The 23,729-nt window shown below is 51.6% G+C and overlaps 1 protein-coding gene across 1 annotated transcript; it reads right to left on the reverse strand.

Annotated features, from left to right (window-relative positions):
• Nucleotides 1–24: 24 nt before the first annotated feature.
• MAPK3 (mitogen-activated protein kinase 3) lies at nt 25–9,238 on the reverse strand. The gene is made up of 9 exons (XM_030798789.1): nt 8,969–9,238; nt 7,756–7,938; nt 4,290–4,479; nt 3,987–4,103; nt 3,610–3,724; nt 3,094–3,225; nt 2,844–2,953; nt 2,594–2,748; nt 25–628 (listed from the first exon to the last, which is right to left on the reverse strand). The coding sequence occupies exons 1-8, from the start codon at nt 9,136–9,138 to the stop codon at nt 2,626–2,628; spliced, it is 1,140 nt and encodes a 379-aa protein (XP_030654649.1). The 5' UTR covers nt 9,139–9,238; the 3' UTR covers nt 25–628; nt 2,594–2,625.
• Between the last annotated feature and the right edge of the window lie 14,491 nt (nt 9,239–23,729).

Below are 23,729 nucleotides of genomic sequence, written 5' to 3' on the forward strand. Positions count from 1 at the left end.
TCGCGAACACAGACAGAGCCAGGGTCAGCCATAGACACATCTCTATATTTATATATTAGACGGGTCAGGGAGGTGGCAGGGGCGCCAGGCTCTCCACGCCCCCCAGCTCCACTTCCGCTCACCACACACAGAAGCAGCGAGGGCACTCGAAGTGACAGCTTTGACGGGGAGGGGTTTCGGCCCGGCCCGGCTCTTCAGGGATGCTAGCCCTTGAGACTAAGGAATGTTCCTTCAGGGAAACTAGGGTGGGGTTTGAATGAGATGAGGGGGGCAGGCATGGCCCTGAGTCCCTACTCAGCGCCCCCCACCCTCCACCTCTGCCCTTCAGCAGGTTGGGGCAGCCAGAGCCCTTCCATTCCAGAACTGCCAGAGACTGGGACGCTGGGGAAGGTAAGGGCGCAGCAGCAGCAGTGGGAGATTGAACTGGGGCCACCTGAGCCCCCAAGGCCCCGTGGGGAGGGCGGGTGGGGAGGAGGAGACCTTGGCCTGCCTGAAGCTGGAGGCCTCAGCAAAGGAGAGAGGTGGCCAGGCCCATGCTCCACCCTGGCCTGGGCCGCCAAGGTCTGGGCTGGGCACAGTGTCCATTTTCTAACAGTCCGGCGGGAGAGGGGCAGGCAGGAGGCAGGTCCTAAAGAGAGAAGCAGGCAGAAGAGGAGTCGTTAGCACCCCCAGGGCAGACCCGCTGGAGCCCTGACCTCAGCATCTCTTATTTCACCCTCATAGCTGGATAGTCTGGGTCTCAGTTTCTTTATCTGTAAATGGAGATAATAATAGTACCTAGCTTGAGGTACTGCTGTAAGATTAAAGGAATTAATACATGTAAACCTCTTAGAACAATGCTTAGGGCTTTATGCTTTCATTATTAGAACTGTCTCGGCCAGGCGCAGTGGCTCACGCCTATAATCCCAGCACTTTGAGAAGCCGAGGTGGGTGGGTCACTTGAGCCCAGGAGTTTGAGACTGGCCTGGGCAACACATAGCAAGACCCTAGCTCTACAAAAAAAAAAAAAAAAAAAAAATTAGCCAGTTGCAATGGCTCGTCCAGCTAGCTGGGAGGATCCCTTGCACCCAGGAGTTTTGAGGCTGCAGTGAGCTATGACTGCACCACTGCATTCCAGCCTGGGTGACAGAGTGAGAAACTGTCTCAAAAAAACAAAACCGAAAAAAGATAACTAGAACTGACTCCAGGAAACTGAGGCGCAGAGAGGTGAGGCGCAGAGAGGTGAGGTGCAGAGAGGTGAGGTGCCTTGCCCAATATCACACAGCACTTACTAAGTGGCACAGCTGAATTTGAGCCCAGGTGTGCATGCCTTCTTCTTATCAGGCCACACCTGGCTGAAGACAGGAAGAGACTGGAAGAGGCAAGGAGGCAGCGTGGGTGGGGGCAGGCCCAGCGGGGTCCCCACAGCTATGTGAACTGCTGATCTGGCAGCAGGTGTGAGGAGGCCTGGCAATCTGGGTCAGGCTGGGCGCTGCTGGGCCCCTCCCAAAGCAATCACGGCCCCACCTGCTTCTGCCACACCCAGAGCTGAAGCCTGACTCGGGTCCTCACCTGGGTGACAGAGGCCCTCAGTGACCTCTTGCCTCTTTGCCAGTTCTGTTCCCAGAAGGAGACTAGAATGGCTTCTGGGGCTGGAGGATGCAGGGTGTTGACAGGCAGAGACATTTGGGGCTGGAGGACTGGGTGGGCCACGAGTCTGGGCAGCCCTTGGGCTTTTTTTTTTTTTTTTTTTTTAGATGGAGTCTTGCTCTGTAGTCCAGGCTGGAGTGCAGTGGTGCGATCTCGGCTCACTGCAACCTCTGCCTCCTGGGTTCAAGCAATTCTCCTGCCTCAGCCTCCCGAGTAGCTGGGATTATAGGCATGTGCCACCACACCCAGCTAATTTTTGTATTCTTTACAGTAGAGACGGGGTTTCACCATGTTGGCCAAGCTGGTCTTGAACTCTTGACCTTGTGATCCACCCACCTCGGCCTCCCAAAGTGCTGGGATTACAGGCATGAGCCACTGTGCCCAGCCCTTTTTTTTTTTTTTTTTTTTGAGACAAGAGTCTCACTGTTGCTGGAGTACAGTGGTGCAACCTCCGCCTCCCGGGTTCAAGCAGTCCTCCCACCACAGCCTCCTGAGTAGCTGAGACTAGAAGCGCATGCCTATGTGCCCGGCTAATTTTTGTGTTTTTAGTAGAGACAGGGTTTCACCATGTTGGCCAGGCTAGTCTCGAACTCCTGACCTCAGGTGATCCACTTGCCTCAGCCTCTCAAAGTGCTGGGATTACCAGAGTGACCCACTGTGCCCGGCTAATTTTTGTATTTTTAGCATAGATGGGATTTCACCATGCAGGCCAGGCTGGTCTGAAACTCCTGACCCTCAGGTGATCCACTCGTCTCAGTCTCAGTCTCCCAAAGTGCTGGGATTCCAGGCATGAGCCACTGCACCCAGCCCCCTGGACACTGCTGTTGTCACCAGACACATTGACCATGGGTGCGGGGTAAGCTTGCTGCTGTATGGAGGCACGTACAGATCCATATAGATATAGATATACAGATATAGATATTTAGTATCAGGGTGTCTGCGTGTGGGCCATGGGGACACTCACCAGGCCCCAGGGTGCAGGGATGTTTGTCTGGGCTAGGGGGTCTCCAGCACTCCGGGCTGGAAGCGTGCTGTCTCCTGGAAGATGAGCTCCTTCAGCCGCTCCTTAGGTAGGTCATCCAGCTCCATGGCGAAGGTGAAGGGCTCCTCGGCCACTGGCTGGGGTGGCAGAGACAGCAAGGCTCAGGCCTGGCATGGGGGATACCTACGTGCCCCCATGCCCCCGGCCCCACTGCTCTTGGGGACTGGCCCACCTCATCCGGCGGGTCATAGTACTGCTCCAGGTAGGGGTGAGCCAGCGCTTCCTCCACTGTGATCCGTTTATTGGGGTTAAAGGTTAACATCCGGTCCAGCAGATCAAGGGCTATGGAAGGGCAGGAGTCAGAGGTCACAGGGAAGACTGGAGGAGCTCCCAGAAGCATTGCTTTGCCTGTCTCACACAGGCTCACACACCCTCCACGACACCCAGGGTTTATCCCACACCCGCCCTCATATCTCTCGAACCTTTGGAGTCTGACTTGGGGAAAAGCTTGGCCCAAGCCACCTTGGTCTTGGAGGGCAGAGACTGTAGGTAGTTTCGGGCCTTCATGTTGATGATGCAATTCAGGTCCTCCTGGGATGGGGAGCCCAGGATGCCTGTGGATAAGAAGGTGACTTGGTAAATGATCACCTCTTTCTTTCTGGGAACAGAACAGGCAACAAAGCAAGAACAAGACCCCCCAGCCCAGCAACCCATGCCAATCCCTCAGTCACCTCCTAGTCATTAGCATGGTGGTGCAGAGCAAGGGGGCTGGATTCAGGCAGACCAAGGCTCAAATCCTAGGTCTGGTGCCTCCTTAGGTGTGGGACTTAGCCTTGCTTTTCCCATCTATCCAATGGGGATAATATCTATACTTCATTGAGATACCATGAGATGCTGGAGGCACCCCACACATGGCGGTGTCCCTGATGTGGACTCTTGAGAAATCTCACCTCGGAAAAGCTAATCATCCCCCACTCAGCCAGCCGGGCCTCCCTCACCCAGAATGTGGTTGAGCTGATCCAGGTAGTGCTTGCCAGGGAAGATGGGCCGGTTAGAGAGCATCTCAGCTAGAATGCAGCCCACAGACCAGATGTCGATGGACTTGGTATAGCCCTGGGGGAGAGGAGGAAGTGGTGAGCTCCTGGGCCAGCCTCAACAGGGTCCTGTTGTCTGCGCCAGGCCACCACCTCCAAGTTAGATCCAACACCAGGCAGAAGGCAGAGGCCTGGAGGGATCAATGCTCAGCTTCCTTGCAGAGCCCAAGGCCCAAAGGGTAGAATTCCTGTGTCATGGGGGTCAGTGTCTGGCTCAGAGATAGCTCCAGGGCTTCCTGGGAACTGGTCCGTTCCTTTCAGGAGTGGGCAGCCCCTCCTACCTTGGAGTTCAGCATGATCTCTGGGGCCCGGTACCAGCGCGTAGCCACATACTCCGTCAGGAAGCCGGTGTGGTCATGCTCAGGATCGGCAATCCGGGCCAGGCCGAAATCGCAAATCTGGAATCAGACCTAGTTGCTAAGCTCGGTGCTCAAGGCCTCTGCAGCCTAAGCAGTCACGCCTCCTTGTCTTTGCCTCCACTGTTCCCCTTGCTTGCAATGTTCTCCTGCCCAAGGCTTCTTCTACTGGTCACCTGGAAGCCCGAGACCCTGGGGGAGGAGGGGACAGGTGCCCAACCCTCTGACCTTAAGGTCGCAGGTGGTGTTGATGAGCAGGTTGGAGGGCTTTAGATCTCGGTGGAGCACATTGGCGGAGTGGATGTACTTGAGGCCCCGCAGGATCTGGTAGAGGAAGTAGCAGATATGGTCATTGCTCAGCTGCTGGCTTTTCAGCAACTTGTACAGGTCAGTCTCCATCAGGTCCTGCACAATGTAGCTGAGGATGGTTCCGGAGACCCCCGGGGCAGGGGGCAGCAGGAGGCACTTGGTTAAAGAAAACAGGTTCTGAAGGCGAGGCTGCACACCTCCTCCAGCCAGGGCCCCTGGGACTCAATAGATCTGCCAACCTGCACCACCAGCTGGGCAAGCTGCTGCCATTACCCAGTGGCAGGGCTCTGAGCCTCTGTCGCATCACAGTTGCTGATCCTGAGCAAGGGGCTTCACTTCTGTGGCCTCAGTTTCCCTACCAGGGAAACGGGGATAATAATAAACTGTGGGAGGCAGGAGAACTTCACAGTTAAGAGCAGAAACTTGGGCCAGGAGTGGTGGCTCACGCCTGTAATCCCAGCACTTCGGGAGGCTGAGGCGGGAGGATTGCTTGAGGCCAGGAGTTTGAGACCACCAGCCTGGGCAACATGGCAAAACCCTGTCTCTACTAAAAATACTGAAATTAACTGGGCACAGCGGCATGTGCCTGTAATCCCATCTACTCCGGAGGCTGCAGCACGAGAATCACTTGAACCCAGGAGGCAGATGTTGCAGTGAGCCAAGATTGTGTCACTGCACTCCCGCCTGGATGACAGAGTGAGACTCTGTCTCAAAAATAAATAAATTAAAAAAAAAAAACTACAAAAAGAGCAGCAACTCTGGAGTTAACCCATGGATGTCTGAAATCTCTCTACTACTCACTGGCTTTAGGATCTCAACCTGTCTGTGCCTCAACTTTCTCATCTGGTATGTAGGGGAAATAATGTTTTTTTGTTTGTTTTCTTTTTGTGGAGATGGGCTCTTGCTATGTTGCCCAGGCAGGTCTTGAACTCATGGGTTCAAGTGTTCCTTCTACCTCAGCCTCCCAAAATGCTGGAAATTACAGGTGCAGGCCATGAAATAATGGTTCTTTTGAGGGTGGTTGTGAAAACTAGATGAGATGGCGCATGTAAAGCTGTCAGCCCAGTGCTTGGCAAGTTGTGAGTGCTAGGCAAACATGAACTATTATTACTAATATCAATGCCTGAGTCACATGGCTGTTGAGGGAGTTAAATGAGATAATGTATGAACACCATCTGGCATGCAATAAATGTTTGCTTAAAAATAAATGCCTGCCTTATGGGAATGGTTTGTGCAAGAAAAATGAGGAGACACTCCCAACAGCACACTCCCACTCAAAGGAGAGTGCTTGGCCATACCTCAGAAGATGGAGGAGTAAAATGTCTTTTTCTATTTGAAGATAAAACAAAGCTTATGCGTAAATAAATAAATAAATCCACAAATGCCGTTTGGCTTGTCTCTGGAAAAATAAGTCAGGGCTGTCTTTTAGAATCTGCCTTGAGGCCAGGCATGGTGGCTCACGCCTGTAATCCCAGCTCTTCAGGAGGCCGAGGTGGGTTGATGACCTGAGGTTAGGAGTTCGAGGCCAGCCTGGCCAATAGGGCGAAACCCCGTGTCTACTGAAAATACAAAAATTAGCCGGGCACGGTGGCAGGCGCCTGTAGTCCCAGCTACTTGGAAGGCTGAGGCAGGAGAATGGCATGAACCTGGGAGGCGGAGGTTGCAGTGAGCCGAGATCTCGGCACTGCACTCCAGCCTGGGTGACAGAGGGAGACTCCATCTAAAAACAAACAAACAAAAAAAAAACAAAGAAAACAAGAATCTGCCTTGAAAGGGTCTTCAGAGAATATGTGGACCAGCCCTGCTGTTTTAGGGCTGGGGAGGCCCAGTGAGATGCCGTGACTTGCTTCACATCACACAGCAAGCTGGGGGTGAGCACGATTTCCTGTCCACAGTTGTGGTGGGGGTTGCAGACACCTCAGTACAAGACACCTCAGTACAAATCCCCGCTCTTGGGTGGAGGGCTGGGACTGAGAGTGGGTGGGTGGGGCAGGGAAGAAGTGACAGGTGTCATAAGTTGCTAAGGAGAGCCAGACAGGAAGTGGACAGCAAACTAGGACAGCAGTATTGGGGGAGGACGACCAAGGCTAGGCTGTCCCTCCCTGGGCAAGGTGCAAGTCCACAGGTGATTAGGGTGTGGCTCTGAGTGAGAAGTCCTGAGAAGAAGGACAAGTTCCCATCTGGGGGAGGGGAGGAGGAGACAGCAACAGAAACACTTGATTTTAGGTTTTCTGGGCCTTAGCTTCCTCATCTTTTTTTTTTTTTGACAGGGTCACGCTCTGTCCCCCAGGCTGGAGTGCAGTAGCACAATCATAGCTCACTGCAGCCTCGAACTCCTAAGCTCAAGCCATCCTCCTGCCTCAGCCTCCCAAGTAGCTGGGACTATAGTCATGCACCACCAAACCTGAATAATTTTTAAATTTTTTGTAGAGATGGGGTCTCACTATGCTGCCCAGGCTGGTCTTGAACTCCTGGCCTCCAGTGATCCTCTGGTCTTGGCCTCCCAAAGTGTTGGGACTACAGATGTGAGCCATTGCACTCCACTCCTCATCTTTGAAATGAAGCTGAAAAGCCCATCTCATAGGGTAGTTGGGAGGTGTAATACAAAAAAAAAAAGCATTGGGCATGTATAGTACCTGACACACAATAGGCCCTCAAGAAAGGCAGTTTTTTGTTTTTGTTTAGTTTTGAGACAGAGTCTCGCTCTGTCACCCAGGCTAGAGTGCAGTGGCACAATCTTGGCTCACTGCAACCTCCGCCTCCTGGGTTCAAGCGATTCTCCTGCCTCTGCCTCCCAAGTAGCTGGGATTTCAGGTTTGCGCCACCACGCCCCACTAATTTTTTTGTATTTTTAGTAGAGATGGGGTTTAACCATGTTGGCCAGCCTGGTCTCTAACTCCTGACCTCAGGTAATCTGCCCACCTCAGCCTCCCAAAGTATTGGGATTACAGGCGTGAGCCACCACGTCCAGCTGACAGTTTTCTTTCTCCCTGTCTCCCTTCCAGTCTGGGGAAGGAGGAAAGAGAGGAAAGAATCATCCATTCCTTAGCAAGAAATGACTGTGGGCAGAGGCTGGGTCATGTCTCAGAACTGCCAATGTCAGAAGACACCACTCCCATAGAGACCATCCTGCCTAGCCCTCCCCCCTGGGGCACAGAGCAGAGAACCGACTTGCTCAAGGCCATACTGCCCGGCCGCTGCAGGCCTGGGTTCATCAGAGGTCTCCAAGTCCTGTTACACTGTGGCTTCTCCTCTGCGGGAAGTTTATTTTACTGGGTTTGTTTTGGAAGGTGGTGGGTAAGATGGAAATAGAAAGCAAGCAACGGGTCCCCAGCCCAGCTGCGAGGCCGTGCCTGACCAGCCGACTGGCCAAGGTGAAGGATACACATCCCTCATGGCTTCCAGGGTGGACGCCCGCAGAATGTCTCGGATGCCGATGACATTCTCATGGCGGAAGCGCAGCAGGATCTGGATCTCCCGGAGCGTGCGCTGGCAGTAGGTCTGATGCTCGAAGGGACTGATCTTCTTGATGGCCACGCGAGTCTTGCGCACGTGGTCATAGGCCGAGCTGAGGGGACCGGAGAGAGGCTGCTGCTGTGGCCTTACAAAGGGGGAGTCCGGGCCTGGTGGCCCCACCCAGGCCTTGGCAGGGAGGGGAGAGAGCAGGAGCTGGCTCTGGTCAAATCATAAACAATGCTGGTTCCTTCCTGCTGTGGAGGCCTGGGATCTCCAGAGAGAAAGCTGGGGACCAGCCAGGCGGCCCTTCGGTGACTTTACAAAGAGGAAGAGACTGACCGCTCACTGACTTCCCCTCTCCTCAATCCCCTTCCATTCTACTGGCCCTGAACCCTTCGCCCCCATTCCCAGGAAAGGCTCCTTAACCCAAGACAGGTCCGGGGGTGCAGATGCAGGGGACACACCATGGGGCAAATACTGGGAAGGTGGCAGCCAGGGGAGGGGCAGGAGAGAATGGACAGGGCAGGGGAGGGTCCCAGGGTGAGGGATCCGGGCAGCGGGGCTGTCCCAGAGGGACAGAGGCCCAGAGCACACGGTGGGGCCGGGGGCACTCACAGACCCCTCCCAAAACATGCAGGTGGCACTCCTGGCCCCTTCATCTCTCTCTGGGCCCCTGGTGGTGGTGATGGTGGGGCCAAAGCCCTGCCCCACCCTGATCTCGGTTCTTCTCCCCCAGGCACTGCCTCACAGGGGGAATCCAAGACACCCTGTCCCCCAAAACGGGCCCTCCACTGCCTCTTCACTAAGGATGTCGCCTCCCCGAGAGTACTCATCCTCTGGGCCTTGCCCCGTGTCACTAGGGTCCCCGCGGGCCCCCACATGCACTCAGATGCCCCTCCCGTCATTACAGAAGGGTAGACTCAAAGCCTCCAAGCCCGCTCCCCTGAGGACATAGGCAGCGCCCCCTCCCCCAGAAAGCACTCAGGGGCCCCCTCCCTGGGACGCTCCCGATCATCCCGAGTCTCCTGCCTCCTCGGGACGCTCCGCGTCTCCACGTCCCGGAAAGCGCTCGGCGCCTCCCCCTCCTCTCCCGCGAAACCCCCTCCCCTGAGGGCGCCCCCTCCCCCGGAACGCCCCCTCACCTGACCATGCCGTACGCGCCCTCGCCGATGTACTGCAACTGCGTGTAGCGCGGGCCCACGTCGAACGGCTGCCCCTTCACCATCTCCACCTCCCCCGGGACCCCCGGGCCGACCCCCTCGGCTCTCCGGGGCTCCCCGCCCCCGCCCCCCTGAGCCGCTGCCGCCGCCATCTCCACTCCTCCCCTCCCACCGCCCTCCTCCCCCCGGCGGCCCCGCCCGAGGCCCCGCCCCTTCCCGGCCGCCTGTCACCCGCAGGGCCGCGCGCGCCAGGCCCCGCCCCTGCCCCGGCCCCGCGCGGGCCTGGAGCCGTCACGTGACCCGCCCCGCGCGCGCGCGCGCCCGCCCTTCTCGCCCCAGGTTCTGGGGCCCTGGGTCCTTGCGGGCTCCGCGGCCTCCAGGTCACCGGGAGGCTCGGCAGCGCCGCCTCGGAGACTGTCCTCACCCTCCCCTCGAAGGGGAAGCGGCCAGGGCGTGAACTACCAGAGCCACCTAGCCAATGTGTGCGGCAGCCCACCAGAACCTGGGCCCGGGATCACCCTAGGTTAAAAATAATGTTCTAATAAATGGATCAAATTTTACAGATGGGGAATCTGAGAGTTAGGTTTACTAACTTGGGTAAGGTCACTAGTAATGACAGCCGAGACTCAAAATGATGTCTTCTGACACAGAGACTCCTTGTAATTCCATGCCTCTCAGAGACCTAGACTTTTTATTTTATTTTAGAGACAGGGTCTCTGTCGTCCAGGCTGGAGTGCAGTGGTGCAATAACTGCTCACTGCAGCCTCAACCTCCCTGGGGTCAAGTGATCCTCCCACCTCAGCCTCCCAAAGAGCTGGGACTACGAGTGCGCGACACCACGCCCTGCTAATTAAAAAAAAAATTTCGGGTATGGGCACAGTGGCTCACGCCTGTAATCCCAGCACTTTGGGAGGCCGAGGTGGGCAGATCACTTGAGGACAGGAGTTTGAGACCAGCCTGACCAACATGGTGAAACCCTGTCTCTACTAAAAATACAAAAATTAGCTGGGCATGGTGGTGGGTGCCTGTAATCCCAGCTATTCAGGAGGCTGAGGCAGGAGAATTGCTTGAACCCAAGAGGTGGAGGTTGCAGTGAGCCAAGATCGCACCACTGCACTCCAGCCTGGGTGACAGAGCGAGACTCCATCTCAAAAAAAAAAAAAAAGAAAATATAATTTTTTTTTTGGTAGATACTTGGGTCTTGCTATGTTGCCTAGGCTGGTCTGAAACTACCGACTTCACAGGATCCTCCCACCTCGGCCTCCCAAAGCTCTGGGATCACACCTGTCCAACTCAGACTGTTACAACTGAAGAAAGGGCCCTCGGAGATCGTCCAGCCCATCCCCCTCATTTCACAGAGAAGATGTGAGCTGGAAGCTTCACAAAAACACACAGCTCCCAGGCTTCAGTAAGTAACCATGTAGTGGGTTGTTGTTTTTTTTTTTTTTGTCCCTGAGTAGGTCCTTGGATGCATTACAGATCAAAAGACAAAATGGAACAGTAATTATGATTCTGAAATTGCTCATAATTAGATCCACAGCCAGGCAGTCTCACTCAGATTAATGAGACTGAGTTTCTGATTCCCAGTGGCCCATAGGTCAGTGAAGGTTCAAGAGGTGCTAATTAGATCAATTAGTTTTTTTAGTTATTCATTTGATAAAGCATTGCATGGCACTGTGTGCAAAGCTCTGAGCTAGGTACTGTGGCTGATAAAGGATTACTATATAGTATGAATCTGTGCTTAAGAGAAAGAACACCCCAGAGCCTGATTGCCTGGGATAGAATCCGATCTTTGTTCAAGTTGAATGATGAAGAATAAGAAAAAGAAGAAAAAAGAATCCCATCCTTGCCACTTATTTACCCTGTGTTACCCTGGGCAAATTACCTACTGGCTTCTTGGTGGAGGCCTCCAATCTATTGAAGAGATAAAATACACACTCCAAGCTATTGAAGACATAAAATATATAAATCAATTTAGGCCCCAGTGCAGTGGCTCACTCCCAGTGCTTTGTTTGGGAGGCCGAGGCAGGAGGATCACTTGAGCCCAGGAATTTGAGGCTTCAGTGAGCTATGATTGCACCACTGCACTCCAGCCAGGGTGACAGAGTAAGACCCTGTCTCTATTTCTTTTTCTTCCTGTCTCTCTTTTAATAATATTGATACCCTGTCTCTAAAATAATAAACAGGCCAAGTGTGGGGGTTCACGCTGGTAATCCTAGCACTTTGAGAGGTCAAGGCAGGAGGATCCCTTGAGACCAAGAGTTTGAGACCACCCTGGGCAACATAGGAAGACTCCATCTCTACAAAAAGACAAAAATTAGCTGTGCGTAGTGGCGCATGCCTGTGGTCCTGGCTACTCCAGAGGTGGGGGAATCGCTTGAGCCCCAGGAGGTCAAGGCTGCTGTGAGCTATGATTGCAACATGGCACTCCAGCCTGGGCAACAGAAGGAGACACTGTCTCTACAATAATTTTTTTTTTTTTTTAAAGGGAGTTTCACTCTTGTTGCCCAGGCTGGAGTGCAATGGCGCTGATCTCGGCTCACTGCAACCTCTGCCTCCCAGGTTCAAATGATTCTCCTGCCTCAGCCTCCCAAGTAGCTGGGATTACAGGCACCCACTACCACGCCTGGCTACTTTTTGTATTTTTAGTAGAGATGAGGTTTCACCATGGCCAGGCTGGTCTCAAACTCCTGACCTCGTGATCTGCCCTCCTCGGCCTCCCAAAGTGTTGAGATTACAGGTGTGAGCCACTGCAACCGGCCAAAAAATTTTTTAAAAAAAGAAAAAGTAGGCCGGGCGCGGTGGCTCACGCTTGTAATCCCAGCACTTTGGGAGGCCGAGGCGGGCGGATCACAAGGTCAGGAGATCGAGACCACGGTGAAACCCTGTCTCTACTAAAAATACAAAAAATTAGCCGGGCGTGGTGGCGGGCGCCTGTAGTCCCAGCTACTTGGAGAGGCTGAGGCAGGAGAATGGCGTGAACCCAGGAGGCGGAGCTTGCAGTGAGCCGAGATCGCGCCACTGCACTCCAGCCTGGGAGACAGAGCGAGACTCCGTCTCCAAAAAAAAAAAAAAAAAAAAAAAAAAGAAAAAGTAGGCCAGGCATGGTGGCTCACACCTGTAATCCTAGCACTTTGGGAGGCCAAGGCAGGTGGGTCACCTGAGGTCAGGAGTTCATGACCAGCCTGACCAACATGGTGAAACCCCGTCTCTACTAAAAATACAAAAATTAGCCGGGCGTGGTGGCACATGCCTGTAATCCAAGTTACTTGGGAGGCTGAAGCAGGAGAACTACTTGAACCCGAGTGGAGGAGGTTGCAGTGAGCTGAGATTGCACCACTTCACTCCAGCCTGGGCGACAGAGCAAAACTCCGTCTCAAAAACAAAAAACAAAAAGAAGAAGAGAAAAAGTAGGGTTGCAGAAGTTCGGGACTGAAGAAAGGCATGAAGGAGAAGGATCAGGGTGAGCTGAGGCATAGAGGCAGAGCATAACTTGTCCAGCGTGGCTGCAGTAAAACAATGATGAGGTTTCAGCCTGGAGAGGTAGGTTGGGGCCAGATTAAGAAGGCTCTGGATTCTGGCAAGGAGTTTGGATGTTACTCAGTAAGCAGTAAAAACCCTAGGGGGACTTTTGCCAGATCATTCTGCAACTGCGGGAGAATATAGTGACTCAGAGAAAACACCGTGGAGTTCAGCATGGAGCCAGTTTGCTGAGTGGGAGTGAGTTTCCCAGCATAGGAAAGGCTGGTGTATCAGAGCCGCAAGCTGCCACCTCCTGCTGCTGGAAGCTCAGTTACAGTGTAACTGAGATTCCCCTCTAGTGACTGAGGTTGGCATTTCCTTGGAGGACTGGACTGGGATTTGTTCTGGTTCATAGATGCACATTCAGCTAATGTAGACTTGCCATCTCTTCTGTGCCAGGCACTTTTGTTTTCTTTTGTTTTGTTTTTTGAGAGGGAGTCTTGCTCTATTGCCTAGGCTGGAGTGCAAGCTCACTGCAACCCCTGCCTCCTGGGTTCAAATCATTCTCCTGCCTCAGCCTCCCAAGTAGCTAGGATTACAGGTGCCAGCCACCATGCCTGGCTAATTTTTGTATTTTTAGTAGAGACGAGGTTTTACCAGGTTGGCCAGGCTGGTCTCAAACCCTTGACCTCCAGTGATCCACCCGCATTGGCCTCCCAGAGTGCTGAGATTACAGCACCTGGCTTGCCAGGCACTTTTATGTACACTACCTCCTGTAATCCTCACAGCAGCCATATGAAGTAGATACTATTAACATTTAACTGGAAAATGATGCTGGCTGGTCGTGGTAGCTCACCTCTGTGATTCCAGCACTTTGGGAGGCTGAGGCAGGCTGATTGCTTGAGCCCCAGCAGCTGGAGACCAGCCTGGGCAACATAGTGAGATCCCATCTCTACCAAAAATACAAAAATGAGCTGGGTGTGGTGGCATGCGTCCATAATTCCAGCTACTTGGGAGGCTGAGGCGGGAGGATCAGTTGAGTCCAGGAGGTTGAGGCTGCAGTGAGCTATGATGGTGCCACTGCACTCCAGCCTGGTGACAGAGTGAGAGACCCTGCCCCCGCCTCCCCACCCCCCCCAAAAAAAAGGGAGAGAGAGAAAACGATGTGGAAGCTTACGCTCTGTCGCCCAGGCTGGAGTGCAGTGGTGCGATCTCCGCTCACTGCAAGCTCCGCCTCCCGGGTTCACGCCATTCTCCTGCTTCAGCTTCCCGAGTAGCTGGGACTACAGATGCCCGCCACCACGCCTGGCTAATTTTTTGTATATTTAGTAGAGACAGGGTTTCACCGTGTTAGCCAGGATGGTCTCGATCTCCTGACCTCGTGATCCACCCGCCTCGGCCTTTCAAAGTGCTAGGAGTACAGGCGTGAGCCACTGCGCCCAGCAGAATTATTTTTCTAGCACAGGGTCTTGCTCTGTTGCCCAGGCTGGAGTGGAGTGCAGTGGCAAGATCATAGGTCACTGCAGGCTCGAACTCTTAGACTCAACTGATCCTGCCACCACGCCTGGCACACACAACCATGCCTAGCTAATTTTTTTTTTTTTTGAAACGGCGTCTCGCTCTGCTGCCCAGGCTGGAGTGCAATGGTGCAATCTCGGTTCACTGCAACCTCTGCCTCCAGGGTCTCCTGCCTCAGCCTCCTGAGTAGCTGGGACTACATGTGTGTGCCACCATGCCTGGCTAATTTTTTGTATTTTTATTAGAGAGGGGGTTTCACAGTGTTAGCCAGGATGGTCTCTATCTCCTGACCTCATGATCTGCCTGCCTCGGCCTCCCAAAGTGCTGAGATTACAGGTATGAGCCACTGCGCCCAGCATTTTTGTTTTTTTTTGAGATGGAGTCTCCCTCTGTGCCCAGGCTGGAGTGCAGTGGCACAATCTCGGCTTACCTTGACCTCTACTTCCCAGGTTCAAGCGATTCTCCTGCCTCAGCCTTACAAGTAGCTGGGATTACTGGCACACGTCACCATGCCTGGCTAATTTTTATATGTTTAGTAAAGATGGGGTTCCACCATGTTGGCCATGCAGGTTTCAAACTCCTGACCTCAAGTGATCTGCCCACTTTGGCCTCCCAAAGTGTTGGGATTAGAGGGGTGAGCCGCCCTGCCTGGCTTGGCTAATTTTTAGAATGTTTGTAGAGAAGGGTTCTAGCTAATGTTGCCCAGTCTGTTCTCAAATTTCTAGGCTCAAGTGATCCTCTCACCTCGGCCTTTCAGAGTGCTAGGATTACAGTCATGAGCCACTTTGGCTGGCTCCAGATTAAATCTTAAACCAGTTCTTAGCTTTTTGTGATTTTCAAAGTGTGGCACTTTTTTTTTTCTTTCTTTTTTTTTTTTTTTTTTTTGAGACAGTGTCATGCTGTGTCGCCCAGGCTGGAGTGCAGTGGTGTGGTCATGGCTCACTGCAACCTCTGCCTCCCAGGCTCAAATGATCCTCCCACCTCAACCTCCTGAGTAGCTGGGACCACAAGCATGTGTCACCACGCCCAGCTAATTTTAGTATTTTTGGTAGAGGCGGGGTTTCACCGTGTTGCCCAGGCTGGTCTCAGGTGATCCGCTCACCTTGGCCTCCCAAAGTGCTGGGATTATAGTCATGAGCCACCATGCCTGGCCTGAAATAGTTATTTATTCTTCTTATTATTAGTAGTAGTATTTTGGTCTTTCATGACCTTAGACTTTTGAAGATTACAGGTCAGTTATTTTGTAGAATGTCCCTCAGTTTGGGTTTGTCTGATATTTCCTTGTGATTCTTACGTCATTTTGCCTTTACTATTGTATTGTATCGAGACCAGGTTCACCATGTTATGCAGGATGGTCTCGAACTCCTGACCTGGTGATCCGCCCACCTCAGCCTCCCAAAGTGCTGGGATTACAGGCATGAGCCACCGCGCCCAGCCCCAGGCTGGTCTTAACTAAGTTCCTTTCTGTCTGTGTCCTTCCTCCTCAGATATGCCTAAAACATGGCCCTGATGAGGTTGTAGCAGGCAGGAATCTTTCAGTAAGAAGTCTTCAAAGACCCAACTCAGAAGGACTCAAGCAAGAAAGGAGGTGCATTGGCTTACTGACTGTGAAGACACAGTTGGCTCCACGGACTCAAACAGTATCATTAGGACTTTGATCTCTCCCTTAGCTCAACTTTCTTCTGAGTTGGTTCCATTCTTAGCCACTCCCTCCTCTCAGAGTAGCCAGATGGCAGCTAGTACTTGCAGATTCATGTCTGGTTTTTTCAGTAACTCCAGCAAGGGAAAGCTCTTCTCTCTCTCTCTGTCTTTCTCCCTGTCTCTGTCCCTTGTAATGCAAGGCCCAGATTTGACTCTTACTGGTTACTAGTTTTTTTGAGACAGAGTCTCCCTCTGTCACCCAGGCTGGAGTGCAATGGTGCGATCTTGGTTCACTGCAGCCTCCACCTTCTGGGTTCGAGTGATTTTCCTGTCTCCGCCTCCTGAGTAGCTGGGATTACAGGCGCCTGCCACCACGCCCGGCTAAATTTGTATTTTTAGTAGAGACGGGGTTTCGCCATGTGGGCCATGCTGGTCTCAAATTCCTGGCCTCAAGTGATCCACTCACCTCAGCCTCCGAAAGTGCTTTGATGACAGGCATGAGCCACCATGCCTGGCCAGTTACTAGTTTTGTTTGAAGCCTGTGCAAATCCTTCAACCTGAATCAGTGTGGAATTGGGGGTTTAGTTATCTCTACTGGCATGACATAAAGTAGGCTGGGGAAGGGATGGTTTTCCCAAGGAAAATTCAGGCCCCGTCCCCAGAAAGTGCTGAGCAGACAGTTACAGCAGTGTCTATTACAATATATATTTTTTAAATTCCTCCTCCTGCCTTTTTTTTTTTTTTTTTTTAAGGCAAGGTCTTGCTCTGTCCCCCAGGCTGGAGTGCAGTGGCACCATCATGGCTCACTGTAGACTCGACCACCCAGGCTCAGGCAGTTCTCAAGTTCTCAGCCTCCCAAGTAGCTAGAACTACAGGCACACAACACCACGTCCAGCGAATTTTTGTATTTTTTTGTATATATATGTGTATATATATATATATATATATTTTTTTTTTGTAGAGATGGGGTTATGGCATGTTGTCCAGGCTGGTCTCAAGCTCCTGGGCTTGAGACCAGTCCTCCCCACCAGCCTCCCAAAGTGCTGGGATTACAGGTGTGAGCCACTGCTCCTGGCCTAATTCCTCTCATTAACTACCAAATGAAGTCCACCACCCCTGGCTAATTTTAAAAAAATTATTTAGGAGATAGGGGTCTCTCTGTCGCTCAGGCTGGTCTCAAACTCCTGGCCTCAAGCAATCCTCTTGTTTCACCCTCCCAAGTAGCTGGGATTATAGATGCAAGACACCATGTTCAGTTTAGATTGTACAATTTCTTTTGTTTTCTTTTTTTTTTCTTTTTTTTTTTTGTTTGAGATGGAGTTTTGTTCTTGTTGCATAGGCTGGAGTGCAATAGCACGATCTTGGCTCATGGCAACCTCTGGCTCCCGAGTTCAAGTAATTCTCCTGCTTCAGCCTCCCGAGTAGCTGGGATTACAGGTATGCACCACCACGCCTGGCTAATTTTTTGTATTTTGTTTTAGTAGAGATGGGGTTTCTTCATGTTGGTCAGGCTGGTCTTGAACTCCTGACCTCAGCTGATCCGCCTGCCTTGGCCTCCCAAAGTGCTGGGATTACAGGTGTGAGCCACCTCACCCAGCTAGATTGTAAAATATCTTAAAGGCCATTATGCTGGTGTCTTCCCTTTGAAGCCCTCTTATATTTTGTTGGTGCAAAAGTAATTGTGGGGTGGGCATGGTGGCTCACACCTGTAATCCCAGCACTTTGGGAGGCCAAGGTCGGGGGTGGATTACTTGAAGTCAGGAGTTCAAGACCAGCCTTACCAATGTGGTGAAACCCGGTCTCTACTAAAAATACAAAATTAGCTGGGCAGACTAGTTTCCTAGACGGGGTTTCACCATGTTGTCCAGGCTGATCTCGAACTCCTGACCTCGTGATCCGCCCACCTCAGCCTCCCAAAGTGCTGGGATTACAGCCAGCCACCGTGAGCCACTGCACCCGCACTTATTTTTTATTTTATCTTTTTTAGAGACAGGATCTTGTTCTGTCACCTAGGCTGGAGTGCAGTGGCCTGATCATAGCTCACTGCAGCCTCGAACTCTTGGGCTTAAGCGATCCTCCCACCCCAGCCTCCTGAGTAGCTAGGGCTACAGGCACACACCACCACCCCTGGTGGTGTGTGCTTGTAGTCCCAAACCAGTCTGAAAAGATAGATTTGGGGGCCAGGCGCAGTGGTGATGCACATCTGTAGTCCCAGCTACAGGACTGAGGCAGGAGAATTCCTTGAGCCTAGGATTTTTGTTTTGTTTTGTTTTGTTTTGTTTTTTTGAGACGGAATCTCGCTCTGTCGCCCAGGCTGGAGTGCAGTGGCGAGATCTCTTGGTTCACTGCAAGCTCTGCCTCCCAGGTTCACGCTCTTCTCCTGTCTCAGCCTCCCGAGTAGCTGGAATTACAGACGCCCGCCACCCCGCCCAGCTAATTTTTTTTTTTTTTTTTTTTTTTTTTTTTAGAGACGGTGTCTCGCTCTGTCACCCAGGCTGGAGTGCAGTGGTGCGATCTGGGCTCACTGCAAGCTCTGCCTCCCGGATTCACGCCATTCTCCTGCCTCAGCCTCTCCCAGTAGCTGGGACTACAGGCACCCGCCACCACGCCCGGCTAATTTTTTGTATTTTTAGTAGAGACGGAGTTTCACCGTGGTCTCGATCTCCTGACCTCGTGATCCGCCTGCCTCGACCTCCCAAAGTGCTGGGATTACAAGCGTGAGCCACCGCGCCCGGCCTCGCCCGGCTAATTTTTTGTATTTTTAGTAGAGATGGGGTTTCACTGTGTTAGCCAGGATGGTCTCGATCTCCTGACCTTGTGATCCGCCTGCTTCGGCCTCCCACAGTGCTGGCATTACAGGCGTGAGCCACCGCGCCCAGCATGAGCCTAGGAGTTCAAGACTGCAGTGAGCTCTGATTGTGCCACTGCACTTCAGCCTGTGCGACAGAGCAAGACCTACAAAAAACAAATGAAACCCAAAACAGAATCACATGTAACACCCAGCTGTGGACTGATCGGTTGACAAAAGCGTGGTGATCAGAGGCTGGCAGGAACTTCACCGTGTATTTCTGCTAGGAGCAATGTCCAGTATTCTCTAATTCATTGTTTGTGGTGACTTTGTGGAATATGAACACCACAGAGACAAGAATCAACTGTACTTTGAATGTGTCATCCCACCACCTGCTGGCTTCCGTTGTTTCTGATGAGAAATCAACTGTCAATCTCATTGGAGTTTCCTTGTATGCGATGAGTTGTTTTTCTCTTGCTGCTTCCAAGAGTCTCTTTTTGTCTTGTTTATTTATTTATTTATTTTGAGATGGAGTTCCACTTTTTTTGCCCAGGCTGGAGTGCAATGGCACAATCTCAGCTCACTGCAACCTCTGCCTCCCGGGTTCAAGCAATTCTCCTGCCTCAGCCTCCTGAGTAGCCAGGACTACAGGTATGCGCCACCATGCCCAGATAATATTTGTATTTGTATTTTTTTTTGAGATGGAGTCTCACTCTGTCCCCCAGGCTAGAGTGCAGTGGCGTGATCTTGGCTCACTGCAACCTCTGCTTCCCTGGTTCAAGCGATTCCTCAGTAGCTAGGATTACAGGTGCATGCCACCACACCTGGCTATTTTTTTATTTTTAGTAGAGGCGGGATTTCACCGTGTTGGCCAGGCTGGTCACGAACTCCTGACCTCAGGTGATCCATCCACCTTGGCCTCCCAAAGTGCTGGGATTACAGGTGTGAGCCGCTGTGCGCAGCCTAATTTTTGTATTTTTAGTAGAGATGGGGTTTCACCATGTTGGCCAGGCTGGTCTCGAACTCCTGACCTCAGGTGATCCACCTGCTTCGGCCTCCCAAAGGGCTGGGATTACAGGTGTGAGCCACCATGCCTGGCCCTTGGGGTCTCTTTTTTTATGAACTGTCTGTCCCACTGGGCAAAGCCTCTGAGCCCCTGTTTTGGACACTGGTGGAGCAGTAGCCTCTGGTTTTCGTGGCTTGCCCCTCCCGGCGTGAGATCTCTGTTCCATGAGCAAGCTGGGAGGAGTGTGATTATGGTCCCAGTATTCTTGGACTGTCACCGATGGTAGAGCCTTCATTCTATGGTGTGGGCGAGTGCTCAGTGGAGGAGAGGAGTGGCCTACCTCTTTACCGTGTTCACCAGAAATGTAGCCTCTTCAATTTGGAGTTGGAGGGGATGAAAAATGGTGGCAGCATGCTCCTCCTGGTGAGATATGGTAAGCCTTGATTGGCAGCTGAGGGGAAAGGGAGCTTGTCTTCTTGGCCACATCTACTCAGAGAGCAGTTTCCTTCCAGCTGAACTGTGGGGGGAGGGCAGTCAGGAGATAGTTGGTCCTCCTGGCTTAAATGCCACAGATGGCCTGGCACAGTGGCTCATAATGTTACAGGTAGTTAAACAGGCATGAGCAGGGCTGGAGAGGGCTCTTCCCCACCCACCAGGAATGTCAAGTGATGGTTCAACAATGATCACATTGCCTCTCTAAATGTTGTTAATAATTCGGCAGCCAGTGCCAGAGAGAGAGATAAGCTCCTGATGGTCCACAGCTGTTACATTAGAGTGTTAATTGAATGCACACACCAGGGAGAAGCAATTTCCTGGACATGTGCATTAAGAGACAAAATATTCTGGGCACGGTGGCTCACACCTGTAATCCCAGCAATTTGGGAGACTGAGGCGGACGGATCACCTGAGGTCAGGAGTTCAAGACCAGTCTGGCCAATGTGGTGAAACCCCCGTCTCTACTAAAAATACAAAATTAGCCAAGCGTGGTGTCGGGTGCCTGATATCCCAGCTACTCAGGAGACTGAAGGAGGAGAATTGCTTGAACCAGGGAGGTGGAGGTTGCAGTGAGCTGAGATTAGGCCACTACACTCCAGCCTGGGAAACAAGAGTGAAACTCTGTCTCAAAAAAAACAAAACAAAACAAACAAAAAAGGAAGAGACAAAATGATGGAGCATGACCTTTCGGGGTCAGACCACCGGAAAAGGGAAGAAAACCTCAGATAGGCATGCATACAACTTCCTACACACACTGCGCATGCTCACCTTCCCAGGGTAAGGAGGGCACTGTGCCTGCAGGCAGCCCATCCTGAGGGAAGAATCATGGGAAAGGGGCCAGCCTATAAAATCCTAGGATCAAGGTTGAACACCACACTTGACCTTGGTGCCCACTTGAGTCTCTTCCAAATGTACTTACCTTTCTTTCCCATTCTAAAGCCATTTAAAATAAACTTCCACTCCTGCTCTGAAACGCCTTGGTCTCTTTTTCTGCCTTATGCCCTGCGGTTCTTTCTTCTGTGGAGGCAAGAATTGAGGTTGCTGCAGACCCGTACAGATTTGTCACCGGTAACTTGGATAACCTTTCACTGATAATAATGCTTATAATCCCAGCACTTTGGGAGGCCGAGGTGGCAGGATAGCTTGAGCCCAGGAATTTGAGACCAGCCTGTGCAACATAGTGAAACCCCATCTCTACAAAATAATAATAAGAGTAATAAAATTTAATGCCACAGAGTCTCCCTGTTCTTACTGAGTTTTAGTAGATTTTCTTGAATAAGAAAGTGAGCCAAGATTGCGCCACTGCACTCCAGCCTGGGTGACAGAGCAAGACTCCATCTCAATAAAAAATAAAATTAAATGTTTATTCATCTGTTATATGACATTAGGATAATTCCCAGAAACTTTAAGTGTTTATTTATTTTTAAATGTTTTCACCAGCTTTGCTTGTTTTGCTGGGGAATAGATCCACAGAGCTCCGGCACTGTCATCTTAGATCTTTGATGTCCCCCAGTGTATTAATCCATTCTTGTATTGCTATAAATACCTAAGCCTGGATAGTTTATAAAGGCAAGAGGTTTAATTGGCTCATGGTTCTACAGGTTGTACAGGGAACATGATGCTGGCATCTGCTTGGCTTCTGGGGAGGCCTCAGGAAACTTACAGTCATGGCAGAAGGTGAAGGGAGAACAGGCATGTCACATGGCAGAAGCAGGAGCAAGAGAGCAAGGGAAGAGGCGCCACACACTTTACTTATTTTATTTTTATTCATTTATTTTGAGATGGAATCTCACTTTGTCGCCCAGGCTGGAGTGCAGTGGCACTATCTCAGCTCACTGCAGCCTCCATCTCTTGGATTCAAGTGATTCTCTTGCCTCAGCCTCCTGAGTAGTTGAGACTACAGGCATGTGCCACCACGACTGGCTTTTTTTTTTTTCAGACGGAGTTTTGCTCTTGTTGCCCAGGCTAGAGTGCAATGGCACCATCTTGGCTCACTGCAACCTCCACCTCCCAGGTTCAAACGATTCTCCCACCTCAGCTGCCAAGTAGCTGGGAAATAGCTGGGATTACAGACATGCACCACCACACCCGCCTAATTTTGTATTTTTAGTAGAGACGGGGTTTCTCCATGTTGGTCAGGCTGGTCTCGAACTCTTGACCTCAGGTGATCCACCCACCTCGGCCTCCCAAAGTGCTAGGATTACAGGCGTGAGCCACCGTGCCCGGACAATTTTTTTTTTTTTTTTTAGATGGAGTTTCACTCTTGTTGCCTAGGCTGGAGTGCAATAGTGCCATCTCGGCTCACTGCAACCTCTGCCTCCTGGGTTCAAGCAATTCTCCTGCCTCAGCCTCCCTAGTAGCTGGGATTACAGGCATGCGCCACCTCGCCTGGCTAATTTTGTATTTTTAGTAGAGATGGGGTTTCTCCATGTTGGTCAAGCTGGTCTCGAACTCCTGACCTCAGGTGATCCACCCGCCTCAGCTTCCCAAATAGCTGGGATTACAGGCGTGAGCCACCGCACCCGGCCTAATTTTTGTATTTTTAGTAGAGACAGGGGTTTCACTATGTTGCCCAGGCTGGTCTTGAACTCCTGACCTCAAGTGATCTACCTACCTCGGCCTCTCAAAGTGCCGGGATTACAGGCGTGAGCCACTGCGCCCCACCTTCACACACTTTTAAACAAGGAGATCTCGTGAGCACTCACTATCACGAGAATAGCACCAAAGGGATGGTGCTAAACCATTCATGAGAAACCCTAGCCCCATGATCCAATCACCTCCCACCAGGCCCCACCTCCAACACTGGGGATTGCAATGGGACATGAGATTTGAGTGGGCACACAGTTCTAAACCACGTCCCTCAGCTTTTCCTTTCAGGCTTTTGGTTAGTCTATTGCTTGCTCCAACACCTGTCTACTACTTCAGACAGCCTTAAAGTTAAAAATCCTACCTGTTATCCAATGAAGTCTCCCTGAAAAAAAATCTTGCCTGTAAATGTTTCTGATGAATGCCTCCTGCGGAGAGGGCCTTTTGCACTGGGCCAGCTCCAGTGAGGTCAAATACAGATGGACTTGCAGGTGGAGTCTTCTAGGGAACCTCAGGACAGCTCCAGTAATGACAGTTCTTTGGAAACACAACTTTGAAAGAACTCCAGCTCCGTTTTACTCCCTCAGGGGGCTGCCAGGTTGCACTGAGAATGTGGGCTGTTATTTTTCAAGGTTGCAACAGAGCTGGAGGGTGTGGGCTGGGACTAGGGCAATTTTTATTTATTTATTTATGTTACCTTTTTTTTTTTGAGACAGGGTCCTGCTCTGTCGCCCAGGCTGGAGTACAGTGGCACGATCTCTTCTCACTGCAGTCTCTACCTCCCGGGTTCAAGCGGTTCTTCTGCCTCAGCCTCCCAAGTAGCTGGGATTACAGGTGTACACCACCACGCCTAGCTAACTTTTGTATTTTTTGATAGAGATGGGGTTTCACCATGTTGGCCAGGCTGGTTTCAAACTCCTGACCTCAAGTGATCCACCTGCCTCGGCCTCCCAAAGTGCTGGGATTACAGGCGCTCAAGCCACCTTGCCCGGCCACTTTTTAAAATTTCTTGAAAGCCACAACAAGATTTGCCTATCCCCAGTACTTTCCCCATTTTCTAAAATTTCTCAAAGGTGGTCTTCAGTGGTTCCAAAACTTTATCTGTAGAGACTTTCAGCATTTTGAGGGGTGGACTGCATCCAAATCTGGGGTCTTGAACATTTCAGTTGAGTTAGTGTCCTATTATCATTCTTCACTTCTTTGGGGCTTCAATTTCCACTGAAATGTGGACCTAAAAGCATTTTAAT

This window comes from Nomascus leucogenys, chromosome 2 (assembly GCF_006542625.1).
Source record: "Nomascus leucogenys isolate Asia chromosome 2, Asia_NLE_v1, whole genome shotgun sequence".
Lineage (NCBI taxonomy): Eukaryota > Metazoa > Chordata > Mammalia > Primates > Hylobatidae > Nomascus > Nomascus leucogenys.